Raw genomic sequence first — 23,561 nt, 5'->3', positions numbered from 1 at the left:
GGAGAGGGAGGAGCCCATGCAGTTTGGACGTTCACGCCTGGCTCCAGAGGAGAGACAGAGCAGGATGTGTGAGGGGAGGTGTCTGTATTGTGGGACTACAGGCCATCTGCGCGTTCAGTGTCCAAGACTGCAGGGAAAAGGCAGACCTCACCAGAGAAAAGGGGAGTCCTGGTGAGTGGAGCAATCACCTCCCCTACTCACACTCCAAGGCTGGTAATGGCTGTTTCTCTGAGTTGGAGGGAGAAACAAGAACATAAGGTGAGACTTCCAGCTTTAATTAACTCCGGGGCTGCAGAGAACTTTTTAGACATTACATTAGCCTAGCAACTTGAGGTTCCTTTTGAGGAATGTGACACTGCTCTTATGGTCCAAGCTATTGACGGGCGGCCCATCGGCTCAGGGAGATTAAAATACCGTACCAAACCTTTAAAGATGATTATGACAGACTCCCACACGGAGATGATTCTTTTTTTTTTGATTGAGACTCCTCACGACCCTATTGTTCTAGGCTATCCCTGGCTGCAGATCCATTTTACATCAAGATGGCGCCGCGGATGGTTGCCTCGGTGTGTTGGTGCGCGTTGTTTTGTCTTGTTTTGTGTTTTAACTCCGTTTTTTGCGATTATACCCGGAGCTCTTTCACCAGAGAAGAGCTCATGAACATCAGGGTAACAACACCAGCGGACTTATTTCCTACTTTTCTTCTCCCCACACTGGAAATTTTGGACATTATGGTCAAAGGTGTGCTCACCTTCGTTCACGCAGTGAAACGCCGGAGGAGAGGGAAACGGGCCGGTGCGCTTGTGCGTCTTCGCCAGCGCGGATTACGCACAGCACTACCGGGTATATTTCTCTCTAATGTGCGTTCACTGGCCAATAAACTGGATGAATTACAACTGCTGTTGGGGAAAAACAGGGACTTCTACTCATCGGCTGTTTTGTGCTTCACGGAGACGTGGCTGTGTGGAATAATACCGGACTCTGCGCTGCAGCTGGCAGGCTTCCAACTCTACAGAGCGGACAGAGACACGGAACTTTCCGGCAAAACCAAAGGTGGAGGAATCTGTTTTTACATCAACAGTGGCTGGTGCAACGACGTGACAGTGATCCAGCAGCACTGTTCTCCTGACCTGGAATCTCTCATCATAAACTGCAAGCCTTTTTATTCACCCCGTGAGTTTGCTTCATTCATTCTGGTCGGTGTTTACATCCCACCGCACGCCAGCGTGCAGGAGGCACAGCGCATGCTCGCCGATCAGATACTGTGTGTGGAGCGGATCAACCCGGACTCTTTAGTTATTGTCCTAGGTGACTTTAACAAAGGAAACCTCACTCGCGAACTCCCCAAGTACAGACAATTTATTAAATGCCCGACCAGAGAGGAGAACATTCTGGATCACTGTTACACCACAGTCAGGGATGCTTATCACGCCGTCCCCCGTGCTGCACTGGGACTCTCTGACCACGTCATGGTCCACCTGATTCCTGCTTACAGGCAGAAACTAAAACTCTGCAAACCTGTAGTGAGGACATCAAAGAAGTGGACCAGTGAGGCTGTGGAGGATCTACAGGCGTGTTTGGACTCTACTGACTGGGATGTATTCAGGACTGCTACCAACAGTCTGGATGAGTACACAGAGGCTGTGACGTCATACATCAGCTTCTGTGAGGACTGCTGTGTTCCATCATGCACCAGGGTGAGTTACAACAACGACAAACCCTGGTTCACAGCCAAGCTCAGAAGGTTAAGGTTGGATAAGGAGGAGGCCTTCAGGAGTGGTGACAAAGACAGACTTAAAGAGGCAAAGTACAAGTTTAGCAAGGCGGTGAAAGAAGCTAAACGACTGTACTCTGAGAAGCTCCAACACCAATTCTCAGCCAACGACTCTGCGTCTGTCTGGAAAGGGCTTAGGCAGATCACCAACTACAAGCCTAAAGCCCCCCACTCCTTTAACGACCAACGCCTAGCCAGCGACCTGAACGAGTTCTACTGCCGCTTTGAAAGACAGAGGGACAGTCCTGCAACCATCCCCCATAACACCTCCCAACACCCCCAGCTCCAGTGTTTCACCTCCACCTCCCCCACCTCAGCAGGGGCCTGGGCATCTCCACCAATGCCCACCTTAAAGGTCCCCCCCCCCTCCACCCCACCACCCACCTCAGTGTTGACTCTTTCCATCCACGAGAGGGACGTCAACAAACTCTTCAGGAAACAGAATCCCAGGAAAGCAGCTGGTCCGGATTCTGTCTCCCCATCCAGCTTGAAGCACTGCGCTGATCAGCTGTCTCCAGTGTTCACAGACATTTTCAACACCTCATTGGAGACATGTCACGTGCCAGCCTGCTTCAAGACCTCGACAATAATCCCTGTTCCCAAAAAGCCAAGGACCACAGGACTTAATGACTACAGACCCGTCGCCCTGACCTCTGTGGTTATGAAGTCCTTTGAGCGTCTTGTGCTTTCACACCTGAAAGCCATCACCAACCCCCTCCTGGACCCACTGCAGTTTGCCTACAGAGCCAACAGGTCTGTAGACGATGCAATTAATCTGGCCCTCCACCACATCCTCCAGCACCTGGACTCTGCAGGAACCTACGCCAGGATCCTGTTTGTGGATTTCAGCTCTGCCTTCAACACCATCATCCCGGCTCTGCTTCAGGAGAAGCTCTCCCAGCTGAGCGTGCCTGACTCCATCTGCAGGTGGATCACTGACTTCCTGTCTGACAGGAAGCAGCATGTGAAGCTGGGAACACATGTCTCCGACTCACAGGTCATCAGCACCGGATCCCCCCAGGGCTGCGTTCTTTCTCCTCTGCTCTTCTCCCTGTACACAAACAGCTGCACCTCCAGTCACCAGTCCGTCAAGCTCCTGAAGTTCGCGGACGACACCACTCTCATCGGACTCATCTCTGATGGTGACGAGTCCGCCTACAGGTGGGAGGTTGAACAGCTGGTCACTTGGTGCAACCGTAACAACCTAGAGCTCAACGCTCTAAAGACAGTGGAGATGGTTGTGGACTTCAGGAAGAACTCAGCCTCACCTGCACCCATCAACCTCTGTGACTCCACAATTGACACTGTGGATTCCTTTCGCTTCCTGGGAACTATCATCTCCCAGGACCTCAAGTGGGAGCTGAACATCAGCTCTCTCATCAAAAAAGCCCAGCAGAGGATGTACTTCCTGCGGCAGCTGAAGAAATTCAACCTGCCAAAGACAATGATGGTGCACTTCTACTCCTCCATCATTGAGTCCATCCTCACCTCCTCCATCACCATCTGGTACGCTGCTGCCACGGCCAAGGACAAGGGCAGACTGCAGCGTGTCATTCGGTCTGCAGAGAAGGTGATTGGCTGCAATCTTCCATCTCTCCAGGACCTGTTCGCCTCCAGAACTCTGAGGCGTGCAGGAAAGATTATGGCTGATCCCTCCCACCCCGGTCAGAAACTTTTTGAGTCACTCCCCTCTGGCAGGAGGCTGCGGTCCATCAGGACCAGAACCTCACGCCACAAGAACAGTTTTTTCCCGTCTGCTACTAGCCTTATCAACAAGGCCCGCAGCCCCCCCCTGACACTCTGACTCCTCACACTCCTCCTCTGCCTCTACATGTCACATTATCATTACATCTTTTTTATGCGTTACATTAACGTCATTACTGTGAACTTTTGCACCTGGTGAATATTTCACTGTTACTCACTTCTGCCCAGCTGTACTGCTCTTTCTGTAGTGCTCTTTTCATCTTTTTAAAAAAAAAACATTTATATACTGTGTATATTAAAATTTTGTATGCTTGTTATGCACCAATGACACCAGAACAAATTCCTTGTATGTGCAAATCGTACTTGGCAATAAAGCTCTTCTGATTCTGATTCTGATTCTGATTCTGAACCACAGTTCTCATGGGGGAGGGGTGAATTGCTTCACTGGGGCCTAGCTTGCGAGACCTCCTGCTTCCAAGACCCCGTTCCTGTCAACACAGTCCGTAGATCTCCCAAATGTGACATTAATCCTCCTGTGCATTTTCCTCTTACGGTCTCACATAACACCCCTGATCTTTCCAAACTCCCTTTACCCTACCACGACCTGGCTGAAGTTTTCAGTAAATCTAAGGCATCCACTTTACCCCCACATCGCCCTTACGATTGTGCCATTGAGCTGCTGCCAGATACTATGCCCCCTAGAGGAAGGGTTTATTCCTTGTCCATGCCTGAGACTAAGGCTATGGACGAGTACATCCACGAAGCTTTAAGCAATGGCTTCATTAGACCGAGTACTTCTCCTGCGGGTGCTGGGTTTTTCTTTGTGAGCAAAAAGGATGGGGGGGCTCAGGCCATGCATTGATTACAGGGGCCTTAACAAGATTACTGTTAAGAATAAGTATCCATTGCCTATAATGACTGCCGCCTTTGACAGACTCAGGGGAGCCAAAATGTTCTCAAAACTGGATCTAAGAAAAGCCTATAATTTGATTCGCATACGTAAGGGGGATGAATGGAAAACGGCGTTCAACACCCCGAATGGACATTACGAATACCTGGTTATGCCATTCGGACATGTCAGACAAGTTCTTCAGAGACTACTCCGGAACAATCTGTATGTCAAATTGGAGAAGAGTGAGTTTCACACCACTAATACTTCCTTCTTAGGATACTGTGTTGATCCTGACGGAATCTCAATGGAACCGGGTAAAGTGCTGGCTATCACTGAGTGGCCTGCCCCTACTAATCTGAAGCAGATCCAGCGTTTTTTAGGGTTTGCTAACTTCTACAGAAGATTTAAGATTCAAGATTCAAGATTTCTTTATTGTCATACCAACACACATTAGACATGAGGTCAGAACGAAAATCAGTCTCTCCAGAACCCGGTCGGCCCAGCAATAAGAAGAATAAGAAAATAAGAAATAAGAAATAAGAACCAACAGTTTAACTTAACAAAATATAAATTAAAAGAGATCAAAACTTTAAACCTCTGGAGGTAAGGTGCTGTGCAAAAAAAGAATTTGGTGCAAGGGTGTGTACGGTACTGGGGGCATGTGCAAAGTACAGTACGTGGGGGGGGTGGGGGCTACAGAGAGTTCAGGAGTCTGACAGCTCCAGAGAATAAGCTGTTCCTCAGTCTCGTAGTTCTGCTCTTGATGCTCCTTAGCCTCCTGCCTGAGGGGAGGGGGGTGAACAGTGTGTGTGCCGGGTGAGTGGGATCTCTCATGATGCAGGTGGCCCTTTTCCTGCATCTGGAGGTGAAGATGTCCGTGATGGTGGGGAGGCTGCTGCCCACGGTTCTCTGTGCAGCTTTCACCACTCTCTGCAGAGCCTTCTTCTCTGCTGCAGAGCAGCTGCCGTGCCACACAGTGATGCAGGAGCACAGGACACTCTCCAATACACATCTGTAGAAGGTGATAAGGGCTGACCTTCCTAGTCCAGCGCGTCTCAGCCTCCTGAGGAAGTAGAGGCAGTGGTGTGCCTTCCGGACCAGGCTGGAAGTGTTGCTGCTCCAGGTGAGGTCGTCCTTGAGATCTCCAGGTACCTGAAGCTGGAGACCACTTCCACCGCTGTTCCTCCGATGTGCAGGGGAGAATGGGGGGGATGTCTGCTCCTCCTGAAGTCCACGATCATCTCCTTTGTTTTCTTTGTGTTGATGCAGAGGTTGTTTACCCTGCACCAACCCTCCAGGTGTTCCACTTCCCTCCTGTAGCTGGACTCATCGTTGTTGCTGATGCGTCCAACCACTGCTGTGTCATTAGCAAACTTCACAAAGTGACAGCTCGGATGTTTAGGTGAGCAGTCATGAGTGAGCAGGGTGAACAGAAGGGGGCTCAGCACGCAGCCCTGGGGGGAGCCAGTGCTGAGGGTGATGGAGATGGAGGAGATGTCGTGAATCCTCACTGACTGCGGCCTGTCTGTCAGGAAATCCAGGACCCAGTTGCAGAGGGGGGGGCTCAGTCCAAGTGAAAGGAGTTTATGGATCAGGGTCTGTGGTATGATGGTGTTGAAAGCAGATGTGAAGTCGAGGAAGAGCAGGCGGACATATGAGTCTTTGCTCTCCAGGTGAGTGAGGGCTGTGTGGACCACAGAAGAGATGGCGTCCTCTGTGGATCTGTTGTTCCTGTATGCATATTGGTGGGGGTCCACAGTGATGTCGATGCTGTCCTTGATGTGCATTCTGACCAGTTTCTCGAAGCACTTCATGACTATCGGGGTGAGAGCTACTGGCCGATAGTCATTCAGGCCTGTCACTGTGGAGCCTTTGGGGATGGGGATGATGGTGGCAGTCTTCAGACAGGTGGGAACAACTGACTGCCTGAGGGAGGTGTTGAAGATGTCTGTGAACACCTCCGACAGCTGGTCAGCACAGCCTTTCAGCGCCCGCCCAGGGATGTTATCGGGACCAGCGGCTTTGCGGGGGTTGATCCTCCTGAGGATATTCCTCACCTCTGCCGTGGTCACGCTGAGGGGCGCATCGCCTGGTGTTGGGGTGAGCCTGGTGCTGGTAGAGCTTCTGGGAATCTCAAAGCGAGCGTAGAAGCTGTTCAGAGCATCGGGCAGAGAGGGGTCCCGGGGGCACTGTGCATCTTGAGTGTTGTAGTCTGTGATGCATTTTATGCCCCTCTACATGCTCCGTGGGTCATTGGAGGAGAAGTGATCCTGGACCTTCTGAGCATAGGTGGATTTTGCCCTCTTGACCCCTGCGATCAGCTCCCTCCTGGCTGCCCTGAGAGCCAGTGCATCTCCTGACCTGAAAGCTGCATCCCTAACCTTGAGCAGAGACCGGACCTCTTTGTTGAGCCAGGGTTTCTGGTTTGGGTACGTTGTCACTGTCCTGGTGGTTGTGACGTCCTCCACGCACTTGCTGATGTAGCCCAGGACAGCTGACGTGTACTCCTCCAGGTCAATGTCCCCCTGACGATCAGCTGCTTCCCTGAAGACATGCCAGTCTGTGCACTCAAAGCAGTCCTGCAGTTCGGCGTCGGCATCGCTGGGCCACACCGTGATCGTCCTCTGTGCAGGTCTGTTTCGTCTACGCAGTGGCTGGTAAGTAGGGACCAGCATGATGGAGATGTGATTGGAAAGCCCGAGGGGGGGGCGAGGCACGGCTCTGTATGCATGTCGAATGTTGGAGTATACACGGTCTAATGTGTTGTCTCCCCGTGTTGGAATGGTGACGTGCTGGTGGAATTTGGGCAGGATGTCTGTCATGTGTACGTGGTTGAAGTCTCCAGCTACCACGTAAAAAGCCTCCGGGTGCTTGTTCTGTAGCGAGCTGATGTTGTTGTGCAGCTCCGCTAGCGCATCGTTAGCTTTAGCATCCGGTGGGATGTAAACAACCATGACGAACACCGCCGTAAACTCCCGAGGCAGATAGTGTGGCCGGCACTTAACAGTCATATGCTCTATTGCCTCGGAGCAGTGGCTTTGCACCAAAGTACAGTTTGTGCACCAACCTTTGTTAACATAGGCGCAGAGTCCACCCCTGCGGGTCTTTCCCGTTAGCTGGTTGCGGTCGGCACGGAAGAGTAGCAAGCCGTCGATCTGGAAGGCTGAGTCCGGCATGTTGTTAGTAAGCCACGTTTCCGTGAAGCATAATACATCACAAATCCCCAGCTCTCTGGAGACCCTCAGTCGAAGAAGGTCCGTTTTATTGTCCAGTTGAGCGGACATTAGCCAGGAACATGGACGGGATCGGTGGTCTGTTGGCGTTAGCCTTTAGCCTAGCTAGAAGGCCTCCCCGCTTCAAGTAGGTCCAGCTGCAGACCCGCAGACCACTCAACGAAACGCCCCTTTACTCAACGAAACGCCCCTTCACTCAACGAAACGCCCCTTCACACTACACGACACTCTGATTGGCTCTCAAGAGACTGCGTCTGAAACGTGATGACGTTTACTAACGTGATGACGTTTACTAACGTGATAACGTCTTCTTTTATTGAAACTTTATTTACACACGCGTATTTCACAGACACTTGTTGACAAGAGACTTTTATCCCGGTGTGCGACAGGAATAGAGAAGAATAAATACTCGTGTTGACTTTTATGAACACAGAAATGTACTTTCTGTGAAATTTGTGAATAATTAATGTCACTTTGTAAAGTATGAAATGTTATAGCCAAACTGCTAAAATATATAAATGCCGATTGGAAAAGTTCTTTGAACATCACGTTTACACAATATAGTATCACGTTTTTGTGATATAATTATCACGTTTATACAATATAATATCACGTTTATGTGATATAATTATCACGTTTATACAATATAATTATCACGTTTATACAATATAATATCACGTTTATACAATATAATTATCACGTTTATACAATATAATATCACGTTTATACAATATAATTATCACGTTTATACAATATAATTATCACGTTTATACAATATAATATCACGTTTATACAATGTTTATACAATATAATATCACGTTTATACAATATAATATCATGTTTATACAATATAATATCACAAATTCCACTTTGAACACACACTTTGAATAATTTCATTTGTTTTTGCAAACTTCCAACATCATGGCAACCTGTATGTTACAAAAAGGTGTGTTTAATATAGGCCTACATTTATTGAATGTCTTATTAGTCTGTAGTTTGACATGTTGTTCAACTGGACAGAACAACAATTAGAACTAATAAAAGTCTACTTGATCAGGTTTTTAACCTGAAAGAAACCCTCCTAAAATTCTGTGCTGGTGTGGTCCAGGTGGTGGTAGACAGAAGTTAAGTAGACAAGATCTGCTGAGTATGTCATTAAGGAGATGTTACCTATTTCCAGGAAGATATGTGAAACATTGGTATCTGAATCAAACCCAGCCAGTTGGACATCAGTAGGTCTTTTGATGAAAGTAAAACAAATGCACTGAAACCCTTGATTCTGCACAGAAAGTTGTAGAGTTGTAACTTTCAAATCCATGTAATGAATACAAGTGATGAATGATATATTTTCTTTATTTTATACACAACAGACTATCCAGCAGACACATTCACTACCCAGGGATTACAGGCGCCTGAGGAATTCCTCAGACTCCAAGGCTTTCTTGTAATTGCTCAGGAAGCTATCCAGTTTCTGCCTCGCTTTTGAGGAAATGTGGCTCTGAAGCTGTTCCCCAAGCTGGGTTATCTCGCTGACAAGACAAAATGATATAGCAAAATAATTAAGTCGTTAAAGACACTCAAATACATAATAAGATATAAACTGAAAACCTAAACTATCCGGCTTACCTTGAGTCAAACTCTGTGCCACGCATGTACATCTCCTTGGCTTTGTCCAGGGAGATGGAGTGAACAGCTCCGAGGGCGTATACTGTTGCCTGTGGCATGAAGATTAAGATTTAAGATTGTGTTAGACAGTGACCATGTGTTAGGGTTAGGGTTAGACATATGCAGTCACATAAAACATGTAGTCTACAAATCAGTGTCAGTGTCTGAGATCTCACCTCTGGCAAAAGTACATCCATTACGAATGCCACTGGATCTGCAAACCTCTTGTCTGTCTCAGTACGTTCGAGTACTTCAGACAAGAAGTGCATGACTTTGTCCACTTGTTCATCATCTTCAAAAAGAAGGATGACCCTGTCCTGTTTCTTGGCCCAAGGAGACACCGTGTTGCCTGTGATGATGTTCTATAAAAATTGTATAGGATTTTAGTTTGGGTATTCATATACAAATACACAAACACCACACTAAATGCCATTGTCACTCACTTTAAGGTGTTGCAGCATGCCCTGATCCTCTGTGATTACACTGGTTAACAGACAACATGCCTCGCGTCGCTTCTGTTGGGCTTGTTGGACCCTTTCCTAAAATTAAATTACACATAATATGCAACACTGAATACATGTGATTAAGAACTTTGAATAAGACATTTTCTTTCCCTGATATATTAGGCAAATTGTTACATTACTTCTGAGAACAATCATTATTATTAGGGGCATCTATAAAAATGCAGGAATCTTGAAACTTTTTCTCAATATCTAAATTCTCAACAAGAGTGAAAATAAAATACACATTGACTTAAGATTCTACACACATGAAGTACAGTACACATAGATGAAATGGCTCCAGCATTAGTTTACTTTACTTTACTTATTTTGAGTTTCTGATACTCAAATGGATGAGTTGAATAGTTTGATGGTCACAGTTATCCATGGTCAGGACAAACAGAAATAACATCACATTTAATAATACATAAGGCTCATGGGGAAATTAAAGCCTTTCAGCGTTGAAATGAAAAAATATTTGATAATTTAGGACTTACCACCGTACTCCACCATTGACCTTTGGTGTCCCTGCAGATGGGACACAAGCTTTGCATAGCTCCCCTTTTTTGTGCAGATCGGACACTGATAAGTGTCCGAGTCGCATCTCCTCAGCTCAGGGTCTGCTCCTTCACTGAACGTAGTGTTGCTCTATAAGAGAAAATGTAAATTAAAATTGTATTTTGTATTTTTAACATGGAAACATTTTTAATCCAGAATCAAGTAGTAATGAACTGGACTGCATTTGCCTTTAAGACTTTCCCTGTCCTAAAATATATGCAGGCTAACTGAAATAAATCAAATCAAATGACACTGTTGACTGTGATTCAACAGAACTTCTAATTTCTAAACATGAAAAATATTATTCATCATCAAATCTTTTATCTTAACAATTGTAGAACTGAGGTCACACGTTTTCAAATGAGCAAAGCTGTGTGCAACTTATCAGAGTCATTTAAAGATTAAAAAACAGATAAATACTAATATATAGAGATCATATAGTTTATCTTATACGTTTCTTGGTTGAAAATGAGACAATGTTATATTTTCAATGTTATAACCTATACATATAAATAAAAGAAAAAAAGGAAAAAAAAGAAAAAAAGGGAGAAAATCGCTGCGTCTTGCTTGCTGTTACAATCGCTATCGTTACAGCATGCAGACATAACTGGTTAATAAACCGCACTTAATTGATATAATGGATACAAATAATGACTATTCATCCAGTGTTCAATATCTAAATGTGTTTTTTATCTATTCTTACCTTTTCCTCCGTTATTTTCCCGTGTTTTAACCGTGTTACTTTTTCGGGTTCTCTCTTCATACTCGGTCAACGTAAACTTCATCACGTTTCAGACGCAGTCTCTTGAGAGCCAATCAGAGTGTCGGGTAGTGTGAGGGGGTGTTTCGTTGAGTGTGAGGAGGCGTTTCGTTGAGTAAAGGGGCGTTTCGTTGAGTGAAGGGGCGTTTCGTTGAGTAAAGGGGCGTTTCGTTGAGTGGTCTGCGGGTCTGCAGCTAGACCCTTCTCCCCCGCTTGCCCCGCTTCTGTTTCCGCTCATGCCGCTTCCTCTTGTCCGGTGTCCTCCCGAGCCGTAGCTTAGCTAGCTTAGCTCTGAGCTCGGGAGCTGAGGTTGTTGTTGTTGTTGTTGTTGTAATTGTAGCCAAACAGTTCCTAATCTCGATAAGTACTGTTCGGCTGTATATAAACTGTCGGTTCGCACGCTCTTCTACACAAGCAAAATAATTACAGTCGGCTGTTAAACCAACTAATTTGAGCATAGCCCCAGGAGCTAGAGAAGCCGCTGCACTCATGCGCGCCGCCATTATTCGTGGTTTTAGTGCAGTGGCAGCCCCGATCACTGAACTCACTAGAGGGAGCCCGTCTAAGATTAACTGGACCCCAGCAGCGCAGAAGGCCTTTGAGAAACTAAAACATAGGTTTACCACAGCTCCCATACTGATTCACCCTAACCCAGACATGTCCTTCATCGTAGAGGTAGACGCCTCAGAGGTAGGGGCGGGGGCTATACTCTCCCAGAGGTCCGGTAAGGACGGTACACCCTTGCGCCTTTTTCTCGCGACGATTCTCTAGAGCAGAACAGAATTACGATGTTGGCAACCGAGAGTTCTTGGCCATCAAACTGGCACTAGAAGAGTGGAGACAGTGGTTAGAGGGGGCCACACACCCATTCATGGTCTGGACGGACCACAAGAACTTGGAATACATCAAGGAAGCTAAGCGATTGAACCCCCGCCAAGCTAGATGGTCCTTGTTTTTTACCAGTTTCCACTTCACACTGTCTTATCGCCCAGGTTCTAAGAACACCAAGGCAGATGCCATGTCGCGGCAGTTTGATCCTTCGGAGGACAGTAGTGATCCAGAACCCATCCTTCCCCCAGCTCACATTGTGGCCCCTGTCCGGATCACCATTGAAGAAAAGGTATGCCAAGCACTTGACTCAGAACCTGTGCCAGAAAACACTCCAGAGGGTCGCTTGTATGTCCCTAATAACATGCGATCTGAGGTCTTACAGTGGGGACATGGGTCTAGACTGGTGGGCCACCCTGGAGCTGACCGGACATCAGAGTTCATCCAGAGACGTTTTTGGTGGCCAAAAATCTCCTCTGATGTCAAGGAGTTTGTGGCTGCCTGCCAGACCTGTTCTAGTCAGAAGTCGTCCACTCAGCGACCTGCTGGGCTGCTACACCCACTCCCCATCCCTCACCGCCCATGGTCCCACATATCCATGGATTTCATTACAGGCCTACCAGAATCCCAAGGGAACACTGTGATTCTGGTTATTGTGGATCGCTTTTCGAAGGCCGCACACTTCATTCCCTTGCCCAAACTACCGACGGCTTAGGAGACTGCAGACCGGGTTGTGCAGGAGGTGGTAAGGTACCATGGGGTGCCATCGGACATTGTGTCAGACCGAGGGCCACAATTTTCGGCACGTTTCTGTTTTAACACTTCAATTAGTCTCTCCTCAGGCTATCACCCAGAGTCCAATGGCCAGACAGAGAGGATCAACCAGGAGTTGGAGAAATACCTGAGGTGCATGACTGCCCAAAACCCCTCTTTATGGAGTCAAAATCTCATTTGGGCAGAGATGGCACACAACCAACTTGTTTCCTTCTCTACTGGCATGTCACCATTCCAGCCTCTTCTCTTTCCTGACCAACAGAGGGCAGTGGCAGTACCATCAGCTGAGGCGTCAGTGAGACGCTGCCGTCAAGCCTGGAGGAGGGCTCGACAAACCCTCCTCAAGATGTCGACTCGCCACCAGAGACAGGCCAACAGACAGAGACAACAGGGACGTTCCTTCCGTGTGGGCCAGAGAGTCTGGTTGGCCACCAAGAATCTGCCCTTAAAGACCGAGTCTAAGAAGTTCAATCCTCGCTACATTGGGCCTTTTCGTATCACGCAAAGGATAAATGCAGTTGCGTTCAAGCTGGCAATTCCCAAGACCCTTCGGGTGAGTCCAGTGTTTCATGTTTCTCTGCTGAAGAAAGTGAATACTTCTCCCTTGTCTCCCCCAGGTCCTGCTCCCCCTCCCCCTCGTTTTGTCGCAGGTGGACCTGTTTATACGGTCCGACGGCTGTTGGACTCCCGACAGGCAGGACGAGCCGTCCAATACCTGGGAGGGTTATGGACCAGAGGAGCGCTCCTGGGTTCCTGCCAGACACATTATGGACCCTGCCCTCATACACGATTTTCATGCAGCCCACCCTGGCCATCCTAGGCCAGCAAGAGCCGGCCGTCAGAGGGGGGTACTGTCAGACCTGAGACTCCACTCTAGCTCAGCCACCAGATGGAGACATTCTGTGCATCCAAGACTCAACCAAGTGCAATCAAGCCGGAATGAATTCACCTGCTCCCCATGTGACACCAGGAGGAGCATTTAAGCAGAGTAGAGACTCTCCCTCAGTGCTCAGACATGATCAACTGTTGGCGTGGATCTACCTCCTGCGTTGGGGACCTCACTCTCTGGGAAATTCTATTTGGAACTAACCTCCTGTGGATTACTTGTTTTGTTACCTGTTTTGTGAACTTTTGAGCGTCCTTTTCCTGGAACTCCTTTGGTTGAGACACTGACTCGTCAAGCCTTGCTTGCTCATGTTCAAACTCTTTTAGTTGAGAATTTAAGTTGACGTTCGTCCGGAGTGCACAATAAACTGTGGAACTTTCTCAAAACCCTCTCTGTCTGCACTAGTGCTCAGAAACCCCTGTCGTGACAGAGAGTTGAATTGAATTGAAGAAAATAAGAACAATCATAGATTTCTTTTTAGCACTGTACACAGCAAAAACGTCAGTGTTGATTTAACACCCACAGTGTTAAATTTAACACCAAGAAAGTGTCTATATGCAGGGGTGCACATAACTTTTTCAGTGAGTTACTCAGGTGAGTACCAGGAGATGGTGTTTGGTACTCACCCCATATGTAGCGTGGTCTTAATAAGTGCAGTCTCCCTCACTGTCCTCCTCAGTGTCGCCCCCACTGTCCTCTGCTTCAGCTTCCTGCATGGTACATGATGAAGACGCTGCAGATGCACCTCCCTGTCCTTGGTTGAGCCTCCGATTAGCTGTCTCCATCCACAGGTCAACAGCTTGCTTTGGGTCGAATGTCTCTGTGGTCTGCTTTGACAGGTGAATGTGCATCAGGGCTGAGAGACGAGCATGTGACAGACGTGATCTGTACTTGGTTTTTATTATGTTGAGATGTGAGAATCCCCTCTCACAAGCTGCACTGCTTAAAGGCAGTGTAAGAGACAGCTTAACCACCTTGTTGATGTTGGAGTAAGCATCTGGGTTACTTGTATTTATTATTTGGACCAAATCATACACAGAAGAGGCTCCCAGGCGTTTTCCTGCCTGCTTTAAGCGCATCCATTCTGTCACAGTGGTGTCTTTGTCAAGTTGCAAGGTGGCCTCATATTTCTTGAGAATGCTGCAAACTGTTGTGTTTCCAAAACTGTGGAGGTCTTGCATTTCCTGAGGCCATGTTGAAGGATCAAAAACTAAGAAATGATTACATGACTTGAGGGAGTCATATCTGATTTCAAATTCTTCAATTAACCCCCTGAGTAAGTTTGTCTTGTCTCTGTCAGCATCAGCATTACAAACAGTGTGTGCCCTGTGGCCTTCACCATCAAGCAGAAGTGTGAACTGTCCAATGGCCACCATGAGTTCATCCTTACATTCTCCAATGGTCAGCTTTTCCTTCTGAAACCTAATGGATGTGGTCTTCAAAATGTTGCCAATATCAAGCATGTTTGACAGAAAGCACTGAAAACGCTCTGTGCAGATATGCTGCAAGTCCCTGTTATCACTCATAGCCAGTTGCATTTTAATGGCTGGCAATAGTCTTGATATTTTTAACAGTGTTTCATGCCTCCATGCAGACCATCTGATATTATGAAACTTACCCAGTTTCACAAAGGAGATCCCATTTTCTTCACACAGCTTCTTCAGTGCAGCAGTTTTTTTTGCTCCACCTTTTTGTAAATAAAACTGCAGCAGCTTGACCACAGAGCTATTAAATGACTCACAGTAAGGAACGTTGCGATCAGCTGCTTTTGCGCAATTCTCCAGTGTGTGTGCGGTGCACAGAATGTGCACAAGGGAATCTCCAACTGCAGCAAGTCGCCGGAGTTTTGGCACAACGCCGTTGTAGATACCGACGTTGACAGCAGCCCCGTCTGTGCACACAGCGACCAACTTTGTTGTCCAGTCATCCAAGCCTGTGTCCTGGAAAAGTCTCACAAGTCCGTCTGTTATGGCCTGCGCGGTTCGGTCAGCACCCAATTCAATCAGTCCAATAAAGTCCGAGGTAAATTCTCCGCTGCTGGACACAGACACAATGTAAACGATTTCCTGCTCAGTTTTTGTGATGTCCTCAGATCCATCAAAAAGCAGCCCCCAAAAATCAGCAGACTGCAACTTGGCACGTAACTCCCTGCTGATGGAGTGAGCGATGCTCTGCATGATTCGTGTCCCCCCTTCACGTGAATGATATGCACCTCCGACGTTTACTCCAAGCCGCTTCAGTAAAGGAACATCCTCAGAATAGGAAGACATGGGACGTGCGTGTTTAGCTTTATGGAAGGCGAGGAGAAAAATATTAAACAGAGCTTGTCGCTGTTCTTCATTTAACTTGTCTCGCCATCTGGCAAGTGGGCGACTGGATATTTCTTCTCGGCTAGCGTGTTTATTAGCAATGGCTTGCGCCACATTTGTGTGCTCCTTGCTCTTTTCATGTTTGTCAAATAAAGGATGGTTGAAATTATTTGAGCCTTTATAAAACGCACCTGTTTTGTCTGCTAGCTGTGGATTTGAGCGGCAAATCTTGCACCACATTTCAGTGCGCTCATCGTTCGTTTCAAGCCACTGCACATCCTGGAGCCACTTTTCTGAAAAAAGTCTTTTATTCGGCTCTGGCTCAAGTTGACGTTTCTTTGTAGGTGGCGAAACGCCAAAGAAGCTGCTTAATGTCTGTTGCTTTTTGGACATTTCTGACAGTAGTTGACAACCAACATGCAATGTGTAAGGTCAGATGAGGATCAGTAAAGTACGCAAGGGCGCATAGTTACACACACGTCATTACGCATTCCTGATTTTTTTCGCGCATGCGTACCTGCGTACCAGTTATGTGCACCCCTGTCTATATGTGTCCACACTAGCTGGTGTTAAAGTAACATTCTTGAAAGTGTTAAAGGATTAACACCCATTTTTTTGTTAACTTAACACCCCATATTGTCAAAAATGTAACACTGCACAACACTCCCCAGTGTAGTATTTACACTACACTGGTGTTGGTGTTAAAATATAATGTTAAAAGTAACACTGTAGTTTTCAACACCAACGCCAGTTAGTGTAAGCACAACATGTGGTGTTGAAAATGTATGTAATGACGACACTTATGGGTGTTAATACCAATACTTTTCAGTGTATAAAAATAACACTATTTTTCAACACCAACCCCAGTAATGCTAACATTATTCAGTGTAAAAATTGCCCACACCCAACTACCTTACATTAAAGACATAACACAGAATTGTAACTCTGAATGGATTTAATACAGAGTTCAGTCAATATTGCAGACCTAAATAAATGTACAGCTCATACAAAACAGCAATGGGGCACAATATATGTTCTTTCATCATTTTCTGGCGAAAACTGTCTGTCATAAGCTCGATAATAAATAAGCTCAGACACACAAATAATAGCAAAGACATCATCCACATCCTCAATTCTGAAACCATTAAGGTGATCATCAAAATACAGTGTGATAACTTTAGTGGTCAAAAGAAATGCATCACCATCCTTGATAATGATATTGACAATTTTTTTGAACACAGGCATTTCATTTTCAGTACTCGTACAGACAAACATTCCAATGCGGTATTCTGTTCCATAGTTTTTCACCCATGAAGTAGTAGAGACACAAGGCATATTTAAGTTAAAGCAAGACCTCAAAACCTCACAACCGTCTAGTTCACTTGTTGGGGAATCCTTAATCGGGCCAAACTGAAACCTCTGGAAATAAAAATTCTCCCAATGAAAAGCCAACTGATTCTGGTGTTTCTTTACCAGTGTTTTGGTTATGTTCTTAAAATTCTTAACAGACTTCTTAAAGAAATTATGTTTGCCTTCAAACCTCATACACCACATATGTATTAGAGGCCCTATTTTCCTAATACATCTGGGATAATGAATCATAAAATGATGCTTCGGAATTAGTCTCTTTTCTGTAAACAATGACTTGAAGAGTTTGTGATGGTCAGAAATTAAATGCTTTAAGAAATAAGTCATACCATTTGTGATGATTGGCGAGAACACAATATTGACAATTTGAATTAAAAGAAGAATTACTCGCCAGTAACTGTTGTCCCTGTCAACCAGATCTCCAAAAATCAAGGGAGTGTTACGCAGGAGGCACCATGACTGAATGGCATTGAGGCCAAGGTCATTGCTACCATCATCAACTTTGATGGCACTAGGTCTGTTGTTTCGCTCACTGTATCCATAGTTAAAGCTCTGGATCCTTTCCGAAAGGGTGTTTTTGTCTATGGAATTCCTAACTAAGTACTGAAAAAGAAGCTTAAGTTCAAACTGCACAACTCCCTCCAACAGGTCGTGCATAATATCGACTGCATAATTGTCTGAGGAATGAAAAAACTGCAATGCATTAAGAGGACAGGCTTTTTTCACACCAAATGAGTGAACTAGATTGGGATTGTGTGCCATATTATTGCAATGTTCTAAATAGAGCTCTTTTGTGCGAAGAATTAGGTCTGGGTCATCCTCACTAAATACAGACTGCAAACTTGTTTTGTCAGTTAAACAAAATCGGCAACAGTAAGTTGCACTGAACGATTCAACCATACCAAAAAGGCCATGTAATGCCAAATTATCACCGGTAACCTGAACAACAGACCCCCTCAATGGCGTATCTGAAAACGGTACCTGGATTCCCTGTGTCTCCAGAGTTTTCAAATCATTAACTAGAGGTTGTAAGATTGGACTAAAACCATATTTCTTAATGTCATCAGAATGAAAGAGAGACACCAGATGAATGTTCATCAAAACAGAATTAAGCTTAGTTCTTAAAATGAAGTAAACACAGCCAAGTTTGTGTACTCCCTTTTTAGATCCAAGCGGATTGGCAGTTTTGAAGTCATCGTAATAAATCTGAATTTGCAGTGCATGTTCTTCCTCTGAAAATAAAGGGTGATTCCTGAAGTATGAACCATCATTGATGTCTCTATAAATGCCATCTTCATGACACTTAACTTGCTGAAAGCAGGCACGGAGTTCCTGGTTGGTAAACATTGACTGAAGCGTTCCTAAAATTGGTACGTACATGAATTTATCATTAACAGGAATTTGACTGTATACACCAGTGGTTTTATCTAAGCGTGTATCATAACGTACACCAAGAACATGCTCTACTGGCTCAACAATTTTCCATTTTTTTTCAAAATGTCTTTGCCTCTTTGTTACCGTGTTTAGAAGCGAGAATGGATTTTCTAAGTTCTCCAAACATTCTTTGACTTTGTCTAAGGTCTGTTCATTCACCTCAGACGAAAGACATTCAAGAACAGCATCCTGTGCTTGAATATGGACGTCATTCACAACCTCTTCCATTGAACAAGCTAAAGATTGCACTGTATTTTCAGCAACTCCAGCTGCTTGTACTTGAGCGATAACAGAGCTACACATATCTACAAATGAACTTTCTTTCAAAAGATTTTGGTGACTAACAGAAGAATCTGGACCTGGCAAAGGCTCAGTGGCACAAAAACTGTCCATGTCAACACTGTCCATACCAACACAGTCCATATTATCAACAATATCTCGGGCCAAACTGTCTCCATGTACCTTCAAGAGGTGTTTCTTGAACCCAGAATAAGTGTAAAAAACAGATGGACAACCATGTTCCCCACATTTCAAACGCAATGTGCGCCCCGGATACAAAGCATGACTAAACTTCAAATGCTGGAAAAGAGCAGAACAATTTCTGTGCTGAACCTTACACTTGTAACATGTTAACATAAATTCAAATGTTACTAATTCTCACTCTGATTTCCTTGACTCTTGGGCTCTCCTTTGCGGTGGCCACATCAATGCCATAGATGGTTGTTTGGATGAAGGTGTAGAAGTTGAAGAGGGTCTCATCATAAGACACAGCAAACATGAAGTGCGCCTTAAACAGTTCGTCGAAGGCAGCCACAGCAGTCTGTGCCACACAAGGAATGGGCTTCTGGTCCAGAACGATGTAAAACTTTTGGATGCTGCTCTTCTTTTCGCCAACGCAGAGAAGGAAGGGTTGTGCAGATCCAATTCTGCCAAGGAAAGTCGCCATGCTCGTCCCCACCTAAGATTGAAAGACAGAACATTAGAAAGAGAGATTTGTGCTTGTTCACTCCCAAGTGATAAGATTTACTATTTTAATTTTGAACATTTTCCCACTTCCTTCACCTGCAAACATATGAAAAAGATCTAAAAAGAGGATGAGCTGTACTAAAGATTACATAATCAACAGTGAATGAAACAAAACATCCATTAATTCATGTCAAAAACATACCTTCATGAACTTGATTACGTGGTCAGCAGCCTCAGATGCACTGATTTTCCCGTGTCTTTTCCCCTTTGCCGTCGGAGGTAAGAGATGAACCAGCAGGAGAATAGCGGCCACGTCACTGTCCCATCCTAATTGAATCACAACACACAGCCCATCTGTAGTCAGATTATGCACAATTGTTCACGTACAGAACATAGGTGAACGTGCTCATCCGTTAACACCTACCACAATCATTGGATTCCTCCTGAGCAGACAGGAGGTCATCCAGATGAGTACTCTGGTGAAGGCTTTTGCTGATGGTGATGACCCTAGGCTTGTAGAACGTTGGCCATTTTGCAATAAACTTGCCGGAGATGTCTTTCCCAAAGAGCATGGTGAAGTCCTGATCAATCTAATACAGACAAAAATCATATCAAAATACAATTCAACACATCAATTAAGATGTACATCAACCAGTCTCAATCCCTTACCAAGCCAGGTATATCCAAGAATCTTGGGAAGTGATCTAGGATGAGTGAAGACTGGTCTGGACTGTGTAGCATTTGTTGTCTATACTTGAATGTTGCTTTCATTTTCTCCTTGACGACTACCAGGTCTGCCGAATGCTTCATCATGGACATTGCTTCTTTGCAGTCATCACCAAACAGCTGTTCAGATGTTGAGGTCTCACGTAGAGTCTTTGGGCCACCTTGATATTTAGCTTTGGAGCCCCTTTTGGTGTCACTTGCACTGTTGCGCTGAACCGTCTTCAATCGGTAGGCCAGGTAGCCCTGTCCACTGTGAGGATCATAGTAATGCTCCTATCACACAAGAAAACAGAAAAGACATACTGTATTAGATTCCATACAAAAGAACAACCAAACAGATCTAGTCCCTACATGACGAAATAAGGGAAAATGAATTGATCTTGAAATTTCATACTCACATAACCAGTGGCTGATTCCTTATCTCTCAGATTGGGGAAAAGAGTGACAATTCCAAGGGCATAGGTAATGCGTACATTGACTGGAGGGATCCTCCTAAAACACAACCAATTATCAAATTACATTTTAACATGCAGTTCAAACAAATTGACACAAACTGTGGAGAGGGTTGAGTGGTAGAGTAGAGTAAAGTAAACTTTACTACTTACCCATGACTTTCAATCATATCTGCCACCAGAATGTTGACAAGTTTCTTTCTTGTATGATCAGAAAGACCATTTGTGTTGTTGTACTCTTTGAATACATCTTCACCCCCTGGTTTTTGATGCAGAGCTACATAGACAATCTGCAATAGAGGTCACATGTCAGCCTGCTATGAATTTTGAAAAAAGATTAACATTACACCAAAAACCTGAAATCAACTCACATTTTTTGCAACCTTACTGTCAGGTGGTCCCTCAACTAGTCGCCTTTTCCGTGCTGTGGTGCTCTCTGTTATCACTGTGGAAGAGGAACTTGCAGAGCTGAGAGACTCAATTGATGAGTATGACCCCTCCCAAGATTTATCACACGGCATTGTATCTGCATTGGCACTACTATGTGTAATTGTTTTTCACAACTGCAGTTGTACCAAATTGATGAATACAAAGTCAATTTTTATGCGTTCATGTCTTACCAGTGTGCTCTGTGACCACTTTGAAAGACATTGTAGAAGATCTCAGCAGTTCATCAAAAATATCAGCATCCACAACGACTCCAGATGAGTCATTCAGCTCTGCATGGATTTCATTTGGCAAGCTGAATTTAGCATAAACTAGAGGAGAACAAAAACACTTGTCTGTAGTACACTACAATTTACAACAAATTATTTGTAATAATTAATCAAAAAATAATAAACTTAATCATGTCCATCACTTTTGACAGAACCCACAGATTTCTATTAAAATATGAGCTGTTGGCTTCAAAAACATATTTAGTAATTAAATGACTTGACACTGAGGGAGGCGAGTAAACAAGCAGGATGCATGTGAAAGACAGATGGATCCCTCTTTGAGAAATACCACATTTTAAAACCAAAATCATTAGCCTTCCATTTGCATTCCAACTTGCCAATGCCAACATTGGGTCCTCGTCATCTAATGTGGGACCGTAGCTGTAGCTGAACTGTTGAATCGACTAAGCTACAGGCTCTGAAGGACAACTAAGCGAAATGGCGTTGTCCCTAATTATTTCTAGCTTACAACGCGCATATATGTATTTTAAGTTTGCCTTACAATTAAATAAAGGAGAACCCACCAGGGAATTCTGAAATAAACGTTACTGACTTACACTTGTAGGTGGTATAATAACGTGACCTACCAGGATTCTTGGACTGTCTGTAAAACCATGACATGGCGCCGTTAACTAGGCTAACACTACTATGGAACAGCAACGGGGCCAACCGCCGTCAGGATAGCATAACTTCTATCGATTTGAATGCCGCGAAACCATTTGTTCATAAAACTATGCCCATGATTATCACAGTCCTAACATCATTACTAACACCAGTATGTCTTTTAAGTTACGCCGTTACGATAGCATCATTTCTAGCGGTCTGGGGTAGATTATCATACCAGTTTACAAACCAACGACATTAGCATTGAACTTACCCTCTTCTATGAATTTCACGTAATCGTAGCAGTCGTCAGTATAATAACGTGACCTACCAGGATTCTTGGACTGTCTGTAAAACCATGACATGGCGCCGTTAACTAGGCTAACACTACTATGGAACAGCAACGGGGCCAACCGCCGTCAGGATAGCATAACTTCTATCGATTTGAATGCCGCGAAACCATTTGTTCATAAAACTATGCCCATGATTATCACAGTCCTAGCATCATTACTAACACCAGTATGTCTTTTAAGTTACGCCGTTACGATAGCATCATTTCTAGCGGTCTGGGGTAGATTATCATACCAGTTTACAAACCAACGACATTAGCATTGAACTTACCCTCTTCTATGAATTTCACGTAATTGTAGCAGTCGTCAGTACTTGGAACACGAACCCATTTCTTGACACTCTTGTGCTCCACTTGGACTAGCATTTCTATGAAACACAGCAAAAAACTCAAGCTTCGACAACACGATAGAAACATACCTACGTACCCCTAGATCTCTGTGGCTTATATTGAGGTAATTTTATCCAGACTAAATGTAGAACACGTTTCCCCCTCGGCTAGCTGCAATGTAGCTTTACGTAAGCTAGTCATGCCCTATAGGCTACATAACATCAAACACTATCAAACCATTTCCACAGTTTTAATAAGGTAGCCTAACACTAATTATTAATAACACTAGTGATACTATTAATTACCATACAACTACACAAATGTTCATTTGGGTGTAAACTGACGACTATATCTATCACTATTTTAACATTAACTTACCGTTGGCTAGATGTGAGCAGAAGGCACGAGACTTCAAGTTTTCTTGCTTTTAGAGTTTTCTGTTAACATCCATGTAAAATAGGCAGTCAGAATTTAAACCATAATCGAAGTTGCTGAGCTAAATCATATTCTCATCAAAAATACCTCTCATGTGAGCGTTTTGCTTACCTTCAGAAACATACATTGTCCTCATGGAAAATGGAAAAATAATGGCGTCGACAAAAAGTGGATTTCGCATTCAACAGCCGTTACGTCAAGGCGTGGCTTAATTTAACACCAACAAGTTAACGGTCCAATTTGACAACATAAAGGTGTCACAAGCAACACCGCCAATGTTATTTTAAAGCTGTCTAGTG

At 44.8% G+C, this 23,561-nt stretch overlaps 2 protein-coding genes across 2 annotated transcripts in view; both read right to left on the bottom strand.

The window, feature by feature from the left end:
- Positions 1-23,561, bottom strand: part of LOC131443387 (NACHT, LRR and PYD domains-containing protein 3-like) — a 67,980-nt gene that overhangs the window by 21,726 nt on the left and 22,693 nt on the right. The window lies entirely within an intron of this gene.
- Positions 8,939-11,250, bottom strand: LOC131443434 (PWWP domain-containing DNA repair factor 3A-like). The gene is made up of 6 exons (XM_058613067.1): positions 11,030-11,250; positions 10,266-10,416; positions 9,712-9,807; positions 9,445-9,630; positions 9,230-9,318; positions 8,939-9,132 (listed from the first exon to the last, which is right to left on the bottom strand). The coding sequence occupies exons 2-6, from the start codon at positions 10,320-10,322 to the stop codon at positions 9,006-9,008; spliced, it is 555 nt and encodes a 184-aa protein (XP_058469050.1). The 5' UTR covers positions 10,323-10,416; positions 11,030-11,250; the 3' UTR covers positions 8,939-9,005.

The sequence above is a fragment of the Solea solea genome, chromosome 17 (genome assembly GCF_958295425.1).
Source record: "Solea solea chromosome 17, fSolSol10.1, whole genome shotgun sequence".
Taxonomy (NCBI): Eukaryota; Metazoa; Chordata; class Actinopteri; order Pleuronectiformes; family Soleidae; genus Solea; species Solea solea.
This window is presented reverse-complemented; position numbering and strand designations above follow the sequence as displayed.